The 18950-nt window shown below is 32.6% G+C and overlaps 2 protein-coding genes across 6 annotated transcripts in view; both read left to right on the top strand.

Annotated features, from left to right (window-relative positions):
* The window catches only part of LOC149487874 (uncharacterized), a 64373-nt gene that overhangs the window by 4413 nt on the left and 41010 nt on the right, over positions 1 to 18950 (top strand). For 3 of the 5 annotated variants that reach the window (XM_089696577.1, XM_089696576.1, XM_089696578.1), the window contains exons 2-11: positions 3849 to 4070; positions 4372 to 4526; positions 5887 to 6086; positions 6313 to 6829; positions 7763 to 7927; positions 8852 to 9048; positions 9811 to 9974; positions 10792 to 10995; positions 11186 to 11353; positions 11841 to 12334. In XM_089696577.1, coding sequence (XP_089552703.1) covers positions 3974 to 4070; positions 4372 to 4526; positions 5887 to 6086; positions 6313 to 6829; positions 7763 to 7927; positions 8852 to 9048; positions 9811 to 9974; positions 10792 to 10995; positions 11186 to 11353; positions 11841 to 12247 — 2274 coding nt within the window. In that variant the 5' untranslated portion in view covers positions 3849 to 3973 and the 3' untranslated portion in view covers positions 12248 to 12334. Of the gene's footprint in view, positions 1 to 3848; positions 4071 to 4371; positions 4527 to 5886; positions 6087 to 6312; positions 6830 to 7762; positions 7928 to 8851; positions 9049 to 9810; positions 9975 to 10791; positions 10996 to 11185; positions 11354 to 11840; positions 12335 to 18950 lie in introns of those variants that run through there. The other 2 variants (XR_016315764.1, XM_089696579.1) reach the window with 2 other exon arrangements.
* On the top strand, positions 13557 to 16369 carry LOC149487877 (uncharacterized). Its single transcript, XM_089696580.1, has 2 exons — positions 13557 to 14409; positions 14755 to 16369. The coding sequence occupies exons 1-2, from the start codon at positions 13613 to 13615 to the stop codon at positions 16199 to 16201; spliced, it is 2244 nt and encodes a 747-aa protein (XP_089552706.1). The 5' UTR covers positions 13557 to 13612; the 3' UTR covers positions 16202 to 16369.

The following is an 18950-nucleotide window of genomic DNA, read 5'->3' as shown; positions in this document are numbered from 1 at the left end:
TTGCTCGAATTTCGAGATAAAGATTTTTTAGGTGGCACTGATGCATGAAAATAAAAATTGAGTTAAAACGGACTGAGAGTGTTATAGACAAATATAATCAGAAAGCTTCGAACTCCTAAGCTATCGGAAGTTACACGTGTTATTGTGAGTCAACCATAAAAGATAGACATTTATGATGTCGGGAGATATTTTTTATATAATAAGGAGAACATTTCTTTCTGAATACATGATTTCTGTGTAGCTTTAACCATTAAGGTTGCACACGCGACGAAAGCTTAAAAATGGAGTTACTGCTCTGCTCAGGAATATGAAAAATAATTGTACCAAGTTTCGTTTAAATCCGTCGAGTAGTTTTTGTTTCTATACCGGTTATACGGACAAAAATTTTACTGTTTGCTTCTTTGGCATCAGTGTCGATCCCTAATCACCCCGTGATAGTTATTTAGGAAATATATTTCATGTACAGATTTAATATACCTAAGTATACATAATATATTTAGATTCCAATTTCCATGTAACGTTAAATTCGACTATACAATAACTAACAGACAACGCAGGTTACTCTCGTTTCCGTAAGTTGAGGCGGCTACATATTCGGTCCTCATAACATCACTTTTAGTGAACGAAACGACAGCGCGGTTTAATTCGATGCCAACACCATCAGAAAAAAGGAAATATTTTTAATTGTGAAAAAATATTATGATTTACACTATTTTAATATAAAATATATGGCTGTGAGTGTGTAAAAATAAATCCAGCTAGTTTCACATCACACTTATGTTTATAATTAGCTATACGACATGAAAATATACATATTAATTACCAAGCAATAATCATACAGGTAAATACTGAACAAAAGTACTAACAGTCAAAGTTTATTTTTACTAACATTTAACAACACCCATGTAAATGATGAAGAAATGATAATTATCAACGAACTAACCTTTTCTATAATACTTAACACAGCACATTTTTTAAATTATCTTGCTCAACTCTGCTCAAAAATTTGAGGGTTTTGTTGGAACTGTAATGTGTCAAAACTATGATATATCTAAACTACGATACAACTTGCATGCGGAAATGCTCATTACAATCAGTGAATTTAAAGAATAACTAACAACAACTATTCAATTTTATTGAGCTGATGAATATCTTTTGCCTGGAAGAGATCACCGCCGCCTAATAAATATACTGTGTTTTCTTATAAAATCGTAACATAATTTCTTTTATCTACTAAATTTTAATAAATAAGTTCTTTTTGTTATTTTTATCTAAAAATGATCTTGAGCTTATATTAGGCAAAAGTATACATTAACTTTTTATAATTTCAGGACCGCACCTTAAATGGGGTGCTCGGAAAATATGCCTACGGATTATTAATAGAGAAATGATACCTACGTAACAAAGTTATGTTGGTTCCATTTTATTTATAAAATATAATGAAAATGGGCAAATATAAAACATATTATGTAAAATGATTAAAAATAAATAAATGAAGCAACTACGATTCAAAGAAAACATATTTTTCAGTGTGAAAATGCTCTAAGCAATCCTGGATGATGAGTAGGTATAATATCATGTACTCTCATCCCAGTACGGTCGGTACCTCGATAGCCATAACGATAAATATTATAATCAGATAACAGCAAAGTCAGAATAAAAATCATAACTTGTACAGTTGTGAGTGCAAAATTTATGTTTCATTTGGCAATAACATTTTTTTCGGTACTATAACGTAGTAGTTTGATATGTGGTTGGCTGCCCCTCCTCTCCTTCCTGAAAAATATCCTCCAAAATTACCCGAGATACTTCCAATGATTGAACCATACGTTGGACATTAACTTCAGTCAAAAATTGACGAAGCGGATGATTACTAATTTCCACTTAATCCTTGCTGCCACTATCTTCATCATCAAATCATCAATTTTCAAGTGTTGTTGTAAAATTGTCAGCAGAAATAGTCTTCCAAAGGCGATATAATTTTATGAACATTGAATCTGTAAATAAAAAATCAAACGTTAATAATTGTAAATCAATAAAAAAAGCTACTTACATATAAAATTTTATCAACAAACTACTGTTCCCAACGCACCTCAAAATCTTGTAAAAGTCAAAAAGAATTCATCATTTTATTATTTCATTCTAAAAGTGTAATATAAAACCATTATAAAACCAATAAAAAACATGAATTGCTATCATTATAAAAATAAATACCTATAAAAGTAACAACTTACCTTTTGTGGGAACGCATGGTGAAAATTCACAAAACACGAAGATTGAATTTGATATTTTTGGTTTTATGACATTTATTTTAATTTTATTTATTTATTTATTCAAATGCTTTATAAATATAAATTTATAAATAATAAATTTATAAAGAATAGAAACATTCGATCACGAAATTATGTGGGTTCGAGTCCCGCCTCGTGATCGAATTTTTTCTATTCTTTATAAATTTATAAAACACGAAGATTAAAAATGTAACCAATGAACACAATCAATATTAGATTAATTGTAATGGTGTCTAGTTTGACTTAAAATAATAAACATCTACCCTCACTTTTAAAAATGTAGTATATTCACACGAAATATAAGCGCACCTTATAGGGAAGGGAAGATATGGGTTAAAGAGTTAAATAAATAACATGATTATATTTAAATTATTAATTTTCAACAGTTGTTCAGTAGTGATAACATGTAAATTGATTTGATTTTTACGAAATCTCATAGATGGCGCTGTTTCAAATTTGTCTTTATACTACTAAATTCATTAAACTGTTTCTCTGCCCAAATTACGTAAATGACATAGTTTTTATTTTGTAAAGCTAGATAATAGCATGGCTTACTCGAAACCAACATTTAAACATGAGTCTTTAGATTGTACGCTGTCGTAGTACACGGAATATGTAAGAAAAATAAAGGTTCACAGCTCCTCCCGCGAAGGTGATATCATGATAATATGTTTAAACTATCCTCACCCGACCTCTTAGGAATATTCATGCAAAATTTGAAGTAAATCTATGCAGTACTTTCTGAGATTAGCCCGGAAATACATACAGACAAACAGACAAACAGACAAACCGACAAACAGACAAAAATTCTAAAAACTATATTTTTGGCTTCTATATCGATTATAGATCATGGATCAAGTATTCTTTTAAAAAAATATTCAATGTACAGTTTTGACTTTCCTACGATTTTATTATATGTATAGACAAGCAATGCTTTCTAAAGATAATCTTACCTGTAACATTGTAATTATGAAAATATAGTCTTTAGGTAGGTAGGTACCTACCTAAAGACTATATTTGATTTGAGAGAAGGGAATTTAGTCTACGCTCTACCATGTGAAATTAGTCCGACTTATTACCGTCCCACATTTTGCCTATGGAACAAAATATTATCTTGCATTTCGGTTCCTACTGTGAATGTCAAGCAAGAATAATATAATTAATTTAAGAAAACCAGATTTAGGTTACAAGTAGGTACCTTCTCTAGTAGTAGCTGTACCTACTGTGAGTCAAAAACTAGTCTATTTATACCTTTAAAGTTTGCACGCCTCCTAAGCGGATCGTTGAGGTAGTGCTCTAGGTACCTACTCTCTCCTTACAGAAATCAATAGAGTTTTTAAACTGAGTGTTTAATTTTTTTTTATAGCATTCGTAGAAGTAGAGTTCGAGTAAATCTAAACAATTTTTTTTAATTGAATAACCGCTATGAGGCGTGCACTTTTGGATTTTCCTAAATTTTTTCGTATATTTATAATTCAATTTGAGCATTATCAGTATAATGTGATTTTTACCTAAAGGTTTTATTGACAAAATAATGGTATCAACTTTTATTTTCAGGAAGGACAAAATAATATACAATTTCCATGAATCAACTCCATACAAGAGAGGCCTCTCAATTAAAAGGACGAATGACGAATTTTCCAACATAATTTTTAAAGGAATAAACTGAAAACTAAATCAAAATGCAGATGATACGGTCATTCTTTAAAAGGATCCTCGATGATCTAAAGCAGAAGAAACTTCTACCTCTCAAGATATTGTGCTTTGTGCATGCTTCTAGTGAGTAGATAATATTATTCGAAAGCTATTGTAGATTAGCCAATAACATTGCCATTTGCCACTCAACGTGTATTGTGCGTCTGTCAGTTGATTGCAAAATTGCAAAGCATCCATTATGCAACAATACGGAACCATTTAAAGATGTTATGTGATTTTTTATGGTTAACAGGCTAAATGCCTTTTTTTTATAAATTCATCAAATTGAGGTATTATTATATTATTGATACGAAAACAACAAGTGAATGATTCTATTTTGTGTATAGAATAACCAATTTATTAAGTTTTTTTTTTCTATTTTCAGCACACGTTGTCTTATATCCATATTTAACGATTCATATGAGAGAATTAGGCATAAGCGTAGAAGAGACAGCAGTTATGTCATCATTAACACCACTTTTTTTGATCATGATACCACCGCTTGCTGGATTATTTGCGGACAAAATTGGCAACTTTAGAGTAAGTAAAAACGGATTATAAGTTAAAATATCACAAAAGATGTTTTTCTGGAAGTAGGTATGTGTTTACAGAATTAGCCAAAAAATAATTTAATCTTTGAGGAAAAAACACACATAGGATACGAGTTTTAAAACTGACTGAAGAATTTGACCTCTGAATAGCGCAACTAGATTGTTTTTATTTATGAGAACGTAGGTTATTGTTCGTGTATCGTGACGTTAAATGCAGGTCGAAAAATTAAATTTAGCTTGTCATGTATGTTGCGGCTTGTTGGTATAACATACATTGTAGTTAGCGATAAAAGTCATATCTACGTCTCGTACGTTAGAAGTTTCTTTACATAGGTACTTACAAGCACGTATTTGTTACACTGTTTTTAATTGAGAAACAATAGTTTACTTATATTTAACTACTGTTTCAAAGAGTTGTACCTATCTGCTCCGGTTAATCTGGACAGGGTTAGAATTAATGAACAATGAATAACTGTACCTGAGTCCAATTTGGTCATTTTTATTAACGTTATGCTTGTTACAGGAAAATCGTACGACAATAAATTTCGTGCGTCACAAATGACAATAGGGATTGTTTGTAGCGGATGCTCACTGACATTTATATTGAGTAATTGGTATTATCACACGTAACTAACTCCTTTATTGTATCGATATCACTGCCTACATGAAGGTCTGAGATGAGAATTTAAATAAATTATGCAAAAATAAAATATAATAGCTGGGTAATGAGTTATTTAGTTCTTAATCGACGTTCTCAGGGAACGAAGAAGATTGTCAATTTGTAGATTATGTTTTGTTTTTATGTTCAGTTACTTGTTAACTTGTTAAGTTCTACAGCGGTCAGCGTTCACGATATTAACAGTAATCATGATTTATTAGACGATGTAATACAAAATTTTAATAGGTATCTCAGCACGCAATGGTGGACGTTGGCAATATTTTCACGAGACGATTTTACGGTCTCTGCGCTTAAATCGATGACTCTATTATTCAATGTCATTTTATTGCTGATGGACGTACAATTGAGAGTCAAATGTCGGTAGACTAGTTTCGCTAATAATTCCCTTAAACGTTACATCCTGTGGTTAAAAGTAATTACTAATGTCCAAAAAATAGTTGATCATTCAAAATTTGACATTTTTTTTCTCTTTGCTTCATAAATCACACATCTTATGTAATCAGGTTGGAAAAGAAATTTTTTTGTATTTAAAAATGATAATGTATATTACTACAATCTACATTATTGTCACCATGTGGAATTTATTCAAAGTTTTATTTAGGACAATTTGGGTAGGGATCTAAAGACCATAACACATTATTAATACTTAATTTACTCCTATATATTGTAGTTATTATTGGCGCTAACATCAGTCTTGGGAGGTCTATCAGCATTGTTAATGCTGACTGTACCAGTAGGAAGATTGATGGTCACCTATCCACCTTCTGTTGAGCTTGTAGCGTCATGTAACGGCCCAAACCTGCGACTTCAACATGTCAGTCAATATTCTTGCCAACCACTACATCAGTATGCCCATGAAACTAATCTTACGTAAGTACTTGTCTTTTAATTATTAATTGTAAAAATATTTGCATTAACATCTAAAGTTAATTACAAACTATATTAATGTTATCGACGTAGTAAATATAAGGTTAAGGTATAATAATCTTAATCTGATGCTTCAGAAAAATCTTATAATTCTTTAGTTAAGAATTCATCATGTAAGATATTTATTGAGATAGTGTTTATAACGCAATAATACATACATTATTGGCAGGGTAGAGTCATGCGGATATATTTGCGAGTTACCAAACGCGTCACCTGAAGAGATGGATGCGGTACTTCGAAGTAATTTATACAATGTAAACTTACAGTCCCCGAAACAATCAACGAGACTTTATTACCAAAACATTTACAATTCATTGTCAAGAGATTCCAATCCAGTGAAAGACCAAACGAGAGTTCGAATATTGACTAACGATCCTTATTTTAATTCTACGATGAGAAAAGTTACCGATAACAAGATATTTTTTCCCGTGCCTCAATTATATAAGATGGAATGTAAATACGAAGTCACGAATGCAACTTGTACTTTAGGAAAATCCGATTTATTATCTCAGACAGACGCTGGTGCGGAATATGAATTTCGTGCGAGATTATCGCATGACGTAAAAACTGGAAATAATGAAGTTCATGAATATAAAGTTAGATCCATATTAAAAGAGAATGAAACCAAATATGGTGATGACTTTAATGGAGTTGATAGCACTACGTGCATTGATAAATTTAGCCAAGTAAGTGCTTCCTTTATTTTTATGCTTTACGACTTTGCAACAAAATCAATATACAATAATTTTCTTTATTATCATTTAAGAGACGTTCAATTACATAATACCTAATATAATGCGATAGAATTATGAATACACTTTTTAAAGGCCAAGGTTGAATGCTTCGCCTTTCCATATGTAATTTTATCTTCTGCAGTATAGATGTTGCACATTATCAGCAATTATACATTAAGAAGTAGGGATATTAAATAGTTTTATATTTTGTATTTGTAAAAGACGACGATTTTAATTGAAAACTTAATATATGTATGCTGCTATTTTTACGTATATTTATTTTATCGACTACATCGAGTTTTGTTCAGATCTATTAAAATATATTCCTTGAAAAGTTCCTTCATCCTGGGTTGACCCATATAAGTTTAAAACTTGTGCAACTATTTTTTAGGCACTTTATTCTGTTGACTTATTCTTTTTCAAGGCCAATATTAGGTTAGGTCAGTTTAGCTATTATCAGTAATAGATAGTAATTTGTTTTTGTCTATTGTTTTTTTTGACATACCTAGTTGTAAATATGGGGTGATATTAGAGTGTAGTTTACGTAGAAACTACTAAGTAATCTGTGGTATGGCGCAAACCGCAACACGTTAAATATGTAGGTATAATGCTATGTATATATATTATAAAGGCGAAAGTTTGTAAGGATGTATGGATGTATGGATGTATGGATGTTTGTTACTCTTTCACGTAAAAACTACTGAACCGATTACAATGAAATTTAGCACACATATAGAGGGTAACTTGGATTAACACATAGGATAGTTTTTATCCCGAAAATCCCACGGGAACGGGAACTATGCGGGTTTTCCTTTGCAAACGCGGGCGAAGCCGCGGGCGGAAATCTAGTGCTATGTATAAAACTACAAATATGTATGTTTTCAGACAGAGAACGTGGATGACCTTTCAGTGTGGGTGCAAGTTAACTCTAAACGATTCTCAAAATGTTATTCTGCTTGCGCGGCGACCGCTCCAAGGACAAGCCTTTGCGAGAACAGTCAAGAGCAAGTTGAAATCGACCCAGCTCTAACATTTTGGACTTACATGGCTGTATGTAAAAATATACACGATAATTACATAAGCGCTTGCAGATCTTGAACTTAATCCAAACTGGTATTTGATTCATGTATTCAAAAACTACTAAATTAGTAAACATGCTTCGAGTTAATTTTAGATTCAAGTAAATTGTAGCGCATATACCTATTCGCAATTTATTTACTGATTTCTGGAAGTAAAATCAAAATTTAAATGAGAAAATTAAATATTGCATATGAAATCATTTAAAAATAGATGTGCATTAATGAATCATTTCTATTTTGAATGTTATAATAATTGTATTAGTAAAACCTAGATACACTCGAGTCTCGACCCATTGCCTTCATTTCATATCGCTAGTTACCTTTCGTGGTCATATCGGATTCCTTCTAAAGCACACATGATTGATTTCTACAACCGCTTTATTTTATTTTTCTTGTTTTAGTATGTGATATCTTCCATTATGTGTTTGCTAATTTCTCTTGGTATCTAAATATAAATTTTATATCAGTATGTACCTACTAAATTAAGTAATTACAATCAATAAAATGATTTTATTTGTTTGCTCTACTTCGAAATCTATAGTTAGGTACCTAATTTATTAAATTAATGAAAATTTGATAACATTGCTATGTTTACTAGATAAATTCAACATCGTATTGAAATAAACATAAATAAATGGAAACACAGCATTCAATAGTGATGAAGAGATTTAATATCTATGATTACATCTAGATCGTATACACTGAAAAGCTTCATCAACGAGATGAACTAGACTTGAAATTGGCTGTTAATATCGTATCTTTTGAATCTACATAGATATATGTATATATCTTTGTAAATGATGTCTGACTGAATGTAGCAAACAACTAACAGGCGCTCTTTATTTCGTTACCTCTATATTTATAAACATAAAAGTTTATTTAACGATTAATTCAGGTTCGTGTCTTCGTGGGCATCATTGGTGGTACTTCGTTCGCGATGTTCGAAGGCGCCGTGATCGCCATCATCAGGGAACAGAGCGCGGACTACGGGCTGCAGAAAGTCTACGGCAGTTTCGGTGGCATACTATCTTCACCCCTATCTGGATTGCTCATCGATTATGCTAGTAGAGGGAAAGGATACAGGGACTTTAGGTATTGCATAACTTTACAAAAGTGTTAGGAAATATTGCCTTGCAATGTCTATTATCAAATATGGTACCGGTAAAGCTTAGCTAAAGATGTTTCCCCAAACGTAAAGAAAAAAATTGTTAAATATGTGATTTTAACGTTATTTAAGTGCATGATAATATTATCTATATTCGTATATTCTATAATAAAAATAAAAAGTTCAGGTCAATGATACTCATTCTAAACATAAACAAAATTCCTCCTGCAGTGGATGAGTGTTTCACCTTTGATATTTATAAAACAACACTACCATGACACTACCTGAGTATGCTAATTTTATTTTTTAATATCGTACCTATGTTGATACGAGGAAGTTGATTCATAATATGAAAGTTGTTCGTATCGGGACCTCGCTTCCAGGATATGTAAATCGGGTAGTTTTCATCTAAGTCGCAAATGCGAGGAGATGGGATTACCAATAGGCAAATGCGAAAGTATCGATCGATACAGAAAGGAAAAGAGTTATTTTTAGTCTGGTCTGAACTTTGAATCGCAGATAAAAAAATTTCTTTAATCCTTTTTTTCAAGATTGCTACAATTATTCCTATTCAGCATCTTCCTAAAAATTTAAAATCCATCCCATATTAGGTTATTTGTTTTGCTATTTTTATCGTAATCATATCTCCTTCATTGAGCATTAAATCAAACGTTTATTTTGATATTAAAAACCGTAATAATATTTATTCTTGCAGATTTCACATAAAGTACCTAATCTTTATCTTGCAGACCGGCATTCTATCTGTATGCAGTACTGAAGGTCCTTTGCGGGGCTCTAATGTTGAGCCTCGACCTCGAGTTCAAGAAACCCGCCAAAACTCTCGTGAAAGATGTTATCACAGTGTTCAAGAGTTTCGAAATTCTTGCCCTTCTTATTGCGTGTGTTGTCATGGGTAAATATTATGTACTAAATTCTCGCTATTAAGAAATATAAAAGTTTGTTCTAGGTAATGTGTGTTTAGGAGAAAACATAACCTATTATGAAAAACGACTCAGAAGTATTCTTTATTTTTAAGTTGTCTATTTTTAAGATAGATAAGACCTGCAACACATTTTCGTTCGCTTCAGATTTGAGTGATTCATATTTCAAACAACTTTTCATTTTCAAATAATATGTAGTTTAGAGTAATAATAAATCATTAGGCTAGTCTAGTCTCAACACGCATAATTTTCTGCGAATTTTCTTGTAATAGTTACTTGGAGGGCCATTTAAACTATGACATCTAATTAATTTAATTATTTGCCATGGTATCTTGTCTTGAAAGATTAGACGGTTAAATAAACTGCTAATTAATTTTATACTAGCTTCACTTGCGCTGTCATTAACATATAGTATATAAGTAACATTATTATTAGACATGCATATTTTTTTAGTTAATGAAGAATTCATTTAATTTCTTAATACCACATTGTAAACTGAAACCTTAAAAGTTATTTTCAACCTTCTCCATCTTAAGTTTTCTCGATAAATGGGTATTATACTTATAGGGGCATTTGAAGTAAAAGTTCACAAAGGTTAAGGTGGTATCTACTTCTCTTTGTTTCATGAAAGATTAGAGACTAGTTACATACATAATTCAGTTTTAGTTGTTATAATGTTTTAAGGGGATATAATTGATATCGAATTTTTATTGATATATATTTATATTGGATCAAAATTAATAAATTCCGTAGGCATGATGATTTAATTTTTTAATTCGTGTCTTTCAGGAACTGCATGGGGCTACTTAGAGAGTTTCCTATTTTGGTTCCTACAAGATTTGGGAGCTTCTCAGTCACTCATGGGGATCACAATCACTGTTGGCGGTGTGGCTGGATTGCCTTTACTCGTTCTCTCTGGCCCTATCATCAGTAAAATTGGACATTCCAATGTGCTTTTCATTGGTTTCGTCTTTTATGCAATCAGGCTTTTTGGTAAGTGATCAATATACATACTATATTAAGTATATTCTCGTAATAGCAGTTTATAGTTTTAATATTTTTAGTCACAGCTCGTTTGCTGGTTTCTATTGTATAAAAAAATTTGCATTACTTTTGCACAATGGCCAAGCCAATACATAATCGCTAAGGTTAAATAGGGTTAAGCATAATTCTATATTTCCAGGGTACTCATTGATCTACAATCCGTGGCTGAGTTTAATATTCGAGGCCATGGAGTCGGTGACGTTGTCTCTGTCGTTCACGGCCGCTGTCACGTACGCGGCGCTGCTGTCGTCCACAACTACCGACACCTCCGTACAAGGGCTGCTCGGAGGGCTCTATTATGGTGTTGGTGCGTGACTGTTGTCCTCAATTATAGATTTAGTATATTGTTTTTGGGTATGCGATGTTCGTGAGTGTAAGGGAAATGTAGCGTTCGTTTTAGAGGGATAATGGATAAGTATAAGTGGGATCCATTTGTGCAAATGGCAACTTTCGAAAAGATTTTCAGCAAAGCAACATCGTTTGCTTATATCTAAAATGGTACTGTTATTATTTTTAAGATAGACAGAAATAGATTTACTAAAGTCCTAAATGCTTACTATCGCTAGGCTTGATTTTGTGTTGCATTGATATACTTAAGTGGCATGGCGCTAGATATCAAAGATCTATTCACAATTATAATAGATGTATAAATTAACGAAATTTTGTATTACGGTCTACTAGAAATACATATCAATAAAATATTATAACAATTCTTTCCCTTTGATAAACTTATTTTAAAATAATTGAAAAATGTGATTGCATAATTATTAATGTACGTTATTGTTTATTAACAGGTAAAGGTGCAGGAAGTTTAAGCGGTGGTTACTTGATGAAATACTTCGGCACACGAACTACGTATCGACTTTTCGCCGGCGCGACACTCGTAACGGGATGCATATACTTCCTCTTCAACAGGTTTTGCATAAGAAAGTTGGTAAAGGATCGAGAGAACAATGCTTGTAAAAAGGCCAACATTTTGGACGTAGAGGGCGTTGAAACGATACGCGGAGACAAAGTAAATACAGATGTCGCTAAAGACGCGTCGAAACTTAATGAAATGTCAAACTTGGACCGATTGAAGTTAGTCACGGATAGTACAGATGGCGGTAGTGACTCCGGTGTAGAAAACCCGGCATACACTGAACACGAAGGATCAGCCGCTGAAAACGTGAAACGAGAAGAGAGCAAAGAAAAAGTGTGAATTTTAGATATTTACATAGCATACATTTAAATCGCATGTAAGCTTTAAGTTATTGTTAAGATGTTTATTTATAATAAATATTGTGAATATAAATAATAATGGTCTTATTGAAAGCGAAGTAAATTATATACCCTTATACTTGAAAAAAAAAAGTATTGGTACTTGTCGTATTATTTAAAACCTAACATTAAAAACAAATTAACATTGTGACATGAAATGAATATATAGCTAATTATTATTTGTTTTTATTATATATCAAGAAACAAGAAAAGTATTAACTAGTTTTAAAATAATAGATCCAATAATAGAGCCAATAATAGAGCCCGATGATTTTATTGTAGTTGAGGTAATTATGTTAAAGGTATTATAATTGTTTGAATGACAAATCATGAACTATATAGCTCCATCTTTTAGCTTCTTCAGCTTTATTTACCTTAAATATAGTCTTCTAGACATTGGCTGCAATTCGTGAGGACAAAGAATCACTGTATTCGGACCTTAAATGATTTTTAATAATATCTATGTGTAGTAATAGTAATACCTAAAAATGTTCAATTATACCAACGTATTATATTAACATGTAATATATTATCTCATACAAACGCTACGTCGTAAATAGTAATTAAGCATAATAAGTCAGTAACTACTAAATTAACATAACTGTCACATACGAATATAGGATAAGACATAGTGGAAAAAAAAAAGAAAAAGAAAAGTTGTATATAAAATGCCAAACCTATCACAAAATTCTTGCACAAAGATGTAGCTATACTATAGCTCTTCTTCTCTTCTTAAGCATTTATGCTCAAACGCAAACATCTAGTTTAAAATTGACGATTACTGCCAGGTGTATGGATCCAAATTATTTCACATTTGTCTCATCAATGCCAGCTTTTCTGTCTGCTGTTACATTGATCCTCGTTTATGTAATAATATTAGTGAATATGATCCGAAAGAAAATGCTTTATGTGTGTGTAACTTAAAGAGAGTTTAAGTTTTCCATTAGTCTCTTAAAAAATGCTGTTTTAGATTAAGAAGCGCTTGACTACACGTTCTGCTGTTGCTAAGTTGCTCTATTTACCTATAATATGATGTTCAAATATGTAACACTTTCCATGAAGCTTCAGTTGCGAGTGACATTGATTATCCCGCTAACAAGCTACGGCGTTCGGGTCATCTCATGCTTCAGGCGTTCCACTTACTAAAGTACCGCTAACAATTATCACAGTTTATTTCAGAGTTGACAATTCCTAGTATATTGCATATGAGTACGTTTCATTTTATTGTACATTTACGAATCGATCCTCGAGCTGAGCGCTCGCAGCCGCGAATATTAAATGAAAATTGTAGTTATAATCAGTTGAAATGTTAACTGTAAAGATACTTACGATTTTCTTAGTGTATATTTTAAAAATAAATGTTCATGCTCTAAGTTTTCCCGGCCCTCGAGTCTATGTTGTCACGCCGTCACCACGACCATTCCAAGTGAATAGTGCCAATTCAGCTCCATTCTATTATCATAATTGGATGCGCAGAATGGACTCTGAAGAAAATAACGCAACCACTACTACTATTACTACTACAACAACACCAAAAGTGGAGACGCCTGATTTAATATTTGCGGAATTCGAGTCGGATGGAAGCATGAAGAAATCGATAAAGAAATTATTGGAAAAAGAAAGAATTGCACCATCGACTTCTACAACACAACAGCCAATTTATGTTCCCGATGAAGAAACTGAAAGAGTTACACGAATTGTTAATTATGGATTGCCAGTTACAAAATTAGAAGAAAAGAATGAGACCCCAAAGCCTAAAAATAATAACAATAATTATTTTTCCATGGATGAAAACTTTTACAATGAAGCTTCTGTTCCTGAATATATGCCGACCACAAAAAGACCTATAACTGTGGCGACGACAACATCTACAACCACGACGACATCTTCACCTATAAACGTGGAAAATATCTGGCATATTATTGACAATGAGAAATTTAATCAACATTCTGGCGATTGGGACGAAGTCTTTGTTGATACATCTAATAATGCCAATGAAAATGATCCAGAAAAAAGCGATAATCATAACGAAAAGGAAAGTGACGACAAGAATATTGATAACCATGAAGAAGTGAAAATAGATGACAACTTCGCTTTGCCCGGGTACGTATATTTTGTAATCCATACTAATATTATAAATGCGAAAGTAACTCTGTCTGTCTGTTACTCAATCACGCCTAAACTACTGAACCAATTTTCATGAAATTTGGTATGGAGATATTTTGATACCCGAGAAAGGACATAGGCTACTTTTTATCCCGGTAAAATGACGCAATCCCGGAAATCCCACGAGCCGCGGGCGGAAACCTAGTATTCTATATAGATTATAATTGTGTAAATAATTACAGCCAATTGTGTAAATAAAGTTAATTAACATAATATAAATAATTTTTATAATATGTCGATTAAAGTTTGATTACTAAATTACAAATTTTTTATTCCTTTTAGATTTGCTACTAATCCTGGAAGCGCAGCTGAAAATGAATCCAGAGCTATCCGTACCGAACAAAACATTCGATTTCCCTACATTAATTTGAAACCATTCCAAATGAAATCTTTGAAGAAGCCAATATTAGATGTTTTGTCGAATAGTAAAAAAGGAAATAATTTGTACAGCAACTTAGATAACTTCTTTGATTTGAAAAATCCCGTACGAGGGGAAGCTCAGGACATTGGTTCCGTAACTATAAATCAACCTGTTCCCAATAATCAACCCGTTGATCGTTACAACCCAGCACAGCCTTATTTTCCAGCTTATGGTAGTAAAGCATCAAAACCAGCACCTCCAGTTTATTCACCCCCAAAAGCCACGGCCAATTTAGTACCTCCTCCACCACCACCACCACCTAAAGGAAATGATTTTCCAACACCAACCAACTATGAGTCTTTCCCACCTTATGCACCTTCTGGGCCTGATTTTGATGCTCCATCACCGCCAGCAAAAATTCCTGCTTCTCCACCAGCACCCGTGCCTTCACTGCCTATTGATACCCCACCAAGCGACTCAATCGATTCATATTCAGGTCCAAGCAGCAATGACGGACCGTCAATGGATCTTGGATACCGTTATAAACCCCCATCTGCACCATCGCCTCCACAATTTTTACCAACTATAGCACCAGAAAGCAAACCATTTAAGGGTTACTCATATGATAGACCACCGATGCCAAGCAACGATGCGCCTATGTCAATGGATGATATGCCAGATTTTCAAGGATATGATTACAGCAAACCTAGTTCAGGACCTCAGGCACCGACTAAAGAATATGATTCACCACCAAGTTATGGTTCTTCTGACTCAGGTCCCAGTTACAGCCATGACGATTCTCCACCGGAACATCATGACTCAGATTACCCAGAGTTAATATTCAATAAGCATCACGGACATATGGGGGATGACAGTGGTGGTGATGTTAAAGGTGCTGGTATGATGCCTCCACCAGACATGAAACCAGATTCTTATGGACCACCATCCGACTTTCATGGGTTTCCAAGTGATTTCCCTGGAGATTTCAAATTACATCATGATTTTGATGATCATGATCACGATTACCATCATCATCATCACCATCCAGAACCTACCACTACAGAAATGCCAAGAGTGAACAGATTCAGTTACTACTACTTAGGAAAAAAATTGTACTACTTACCACTGTATTTTAGTGCTTATTTTATTGTGTACGTAGGAGCTTTAGTAATAAAAGCAGTCCTTCGTCATAAAATTGTCTATCCTAACAGTTGGAGACCGAACGACACAACTGCCTCATTCTTCTCGAAGAGATCTGTGGACGAATTTCTTTCTAACGAAAATCTTCATGAAATGGCTGGAAAAGTAACCCACGCGATCGCAACTGCCGCAGAAAAATACATGAATACAAAGAAAAAGCTTGAATAATTTATTTAAAAAAATATTTCCATGTGGGATAATTAAGTGTATATAAAAATATTGAATTTTAGGTTATGAATACAATATGATGTTGCGATCTGGACATATTTAAAACAAAATGATTCTTTTGAATATTTGTTCATTTACTCAACGTCAATAAATAGAGTTTTACATAAATGTTTTGTTTTCATTTTATACCTTTATACGAAAATGAAAATGAAATAGATTGTTGATATTTTTATAAATAATTTCACACTCCAATACAACCAAAAATTGTAGTCGAGTGTAAAGCAAGCAGTTTCCTGGTTTATACTATATGTAATGTTAAATTGCCTTATGGCTTATGCTTTTTAAACAAATTTAAGCTTTTGTAAGTTTTCACAACAATCTTTTTAAATTGTAAAATTGGATGTATAAATTTGATTAGTAGGTAAAAAAAAATATTTTTAAAGAATTATTTGAAAATTTAATTATTTGATTAAATGGAAGGTATGGTGTAACACAAATATAGCACCTTTGTGATTATAAAACTCATTTCACCAGATTCCTTTAAATTATTAATTTAAATTATTAATGTATAAAATGCCGATGCATTTTATACAATTATTATCAGATTACACATGAACATAAACTTATTTTGTAATAAGACAGCTTGGAGCACAAACTGTAGTCCATTCAATTCGTTCATTTCCAGTCTTTGATGGTTTAAATTCTTATACAGATAGGTACCTATATAGTTACCTACTTATAATTAAATCGTTACTAGTGTACATCTTTTAAATGATAAATATAAAAAAAAAAATAAAATAAAATGTAGAGCAATCAATAAATAAATATTAAATATACATCTTATTATTTACTAGCTTTCCGCCCGCGGCTTCGCCCGCGTTTTCAAAGAAAAACCCGTTCCCGTAGGATTTCCGGGATAAAACCTATCCTATGTCCTTTCTCGGGTATCAAAATATCTCTATACCAAATTTCATGCAAATTGGTTCAGTAGTTAAGGCGTGATTGAGTAACAGACAGACAGACAGAGTTACTTTCGCATTTATAATATTAGTATGGATTTAAATCTTATTTTTTTTAGAGCAGTGGTGGCTCAGTGGTGAGACCTCGGACTTCGAATCGATAAGTCCGGGGTTCGAGACCGGGCGAGCGCGCAGGAAATAAATTGATTTTTCAATTTATCTGCGCATGTTGTAACATCACCACTGCTCGAACGGTGAAGGAAAACATCGTGAGGAATCCGACATATCGAAGAATCAAAAGTTCGACGATATGTGTCATCCGCCAACCCGCACTTGGCCAGCGTGGTGGATTATGGCCTGTACCCTCATAGGAGGAATGTGTCCCAGGAGTGGGAACGTATATGGGCTGATGATGATGATGATGATTTATTTTAATTCGACTTCGACCTAAACTTCCTGATGAACATTACCACGCGTACTGAAAATACTAATTGTGCATATAAATTAATCTTAGCAATAATCTTTTCATTATTAGAAATTATAAGGAAGCATTGCGTATTCGTGTAGAAACACTGAATAGGAGCATTTCTGGTTGCAGCTCATGTCGATTTCATATAAGTAATGTGACATCGTAAAATAATTATAAAATTAAAATTTTAACAACACATACATATTCAAGTCTATGGAAGATAAAATTTTTGCCACTATTTGTATAATACTTTACTCTGGGTATATAGCATAGTTCATCATTGAGCTTTTATCAAAATTTCAAGAAGGGTTGTATGATTTGTATATTACCGATTAATCTAGAGTACACAGTGACAGTCAGAAGCTATTCCTAGTATTATCCTAAAAGTTGATTGATGGTCGATTGCCTCAATAATTGTCGTTAGATTAGCCCAAATTAATAAAAGATGTTCATATCCTGATAGAGCATAAAACACACTATACGAATATCACACTTTTGTATTGTTATGATCCTGCTTAATACCATAGATTTAATGCTACGAGCTTATATAAACTAGTATAATTTGATACTGAATTCTTTTAGTAGAACCAAGAGGCCCTAGGTTCATTTAGGTGTTGTTATACGCATCGAACTTGTGAAAAAAAAACTAACTACTTCTTAGAAAGGTTCTCATTTAGCCTATTATTGATCCTTGCTGTCTGAATAAATATGGAAACTATATTAGTAATATCATAGACAAATATGGTAATATTTATGTTTTGTAATACATAACAATATAAATAAAGAATAAAAAAAAAATACATAACAATAGTGAATATGTGAATAGTAATCGGTAATAGATTTGGCATGATTACTTTAATATCTCATAAAAAGTGTGTAAGCAATACCATTAACTTAAGATTACATATCTGACCTACACCACGCTTAATTAGGTAACTATTTACAGATGATTTAAATAAGGTTTAGCCATTAGTGGTTTAATATAATTATTAAATACTGGTAGTACGTACTGCGCCTGAGCTAGTTAGATATCAAAATTGAACCAACAACACTAAAATTGCAAAACTAGAACAAGTTTCAAGATTCATTCATAAGATTTGATCCGTTTGTCACAGGTGTGCTATATTAAAAAGTAAAAATGTAGAAACTCAATAATCCGCCCACATAAAGTGATAAGTATCCAGACATAAGAAATTTACCGTCGCCTTGTAAATTATTACAATTAGATCCTGAACGATAACTGAATATCGTGGACTATGGCTAGGTTCGATTGAGCCATTTCTCTATAAAAGAGACCATCGCCTTTTTATAACGTAGTAAA

This window comes from Colias philodice, chromosome 6 (assembly GCF_061535455.1).
Source record: "Colias philodice isolate Cphi_HAF_F1 chromosome 6, ilColPhil1 Martin Lab GWU primary, whole genome shotgun sequence".
NCBI classification, from domain to species: domain Eukaryota; kingdom Metazoa; phylum Arthropoda; class Insecta; order Lepidoptera; family Pieridae; genus Colias; species Colias philodice.
This window is presented reverse-complemented; position numbering and strand designations above follow the sequence as displayed.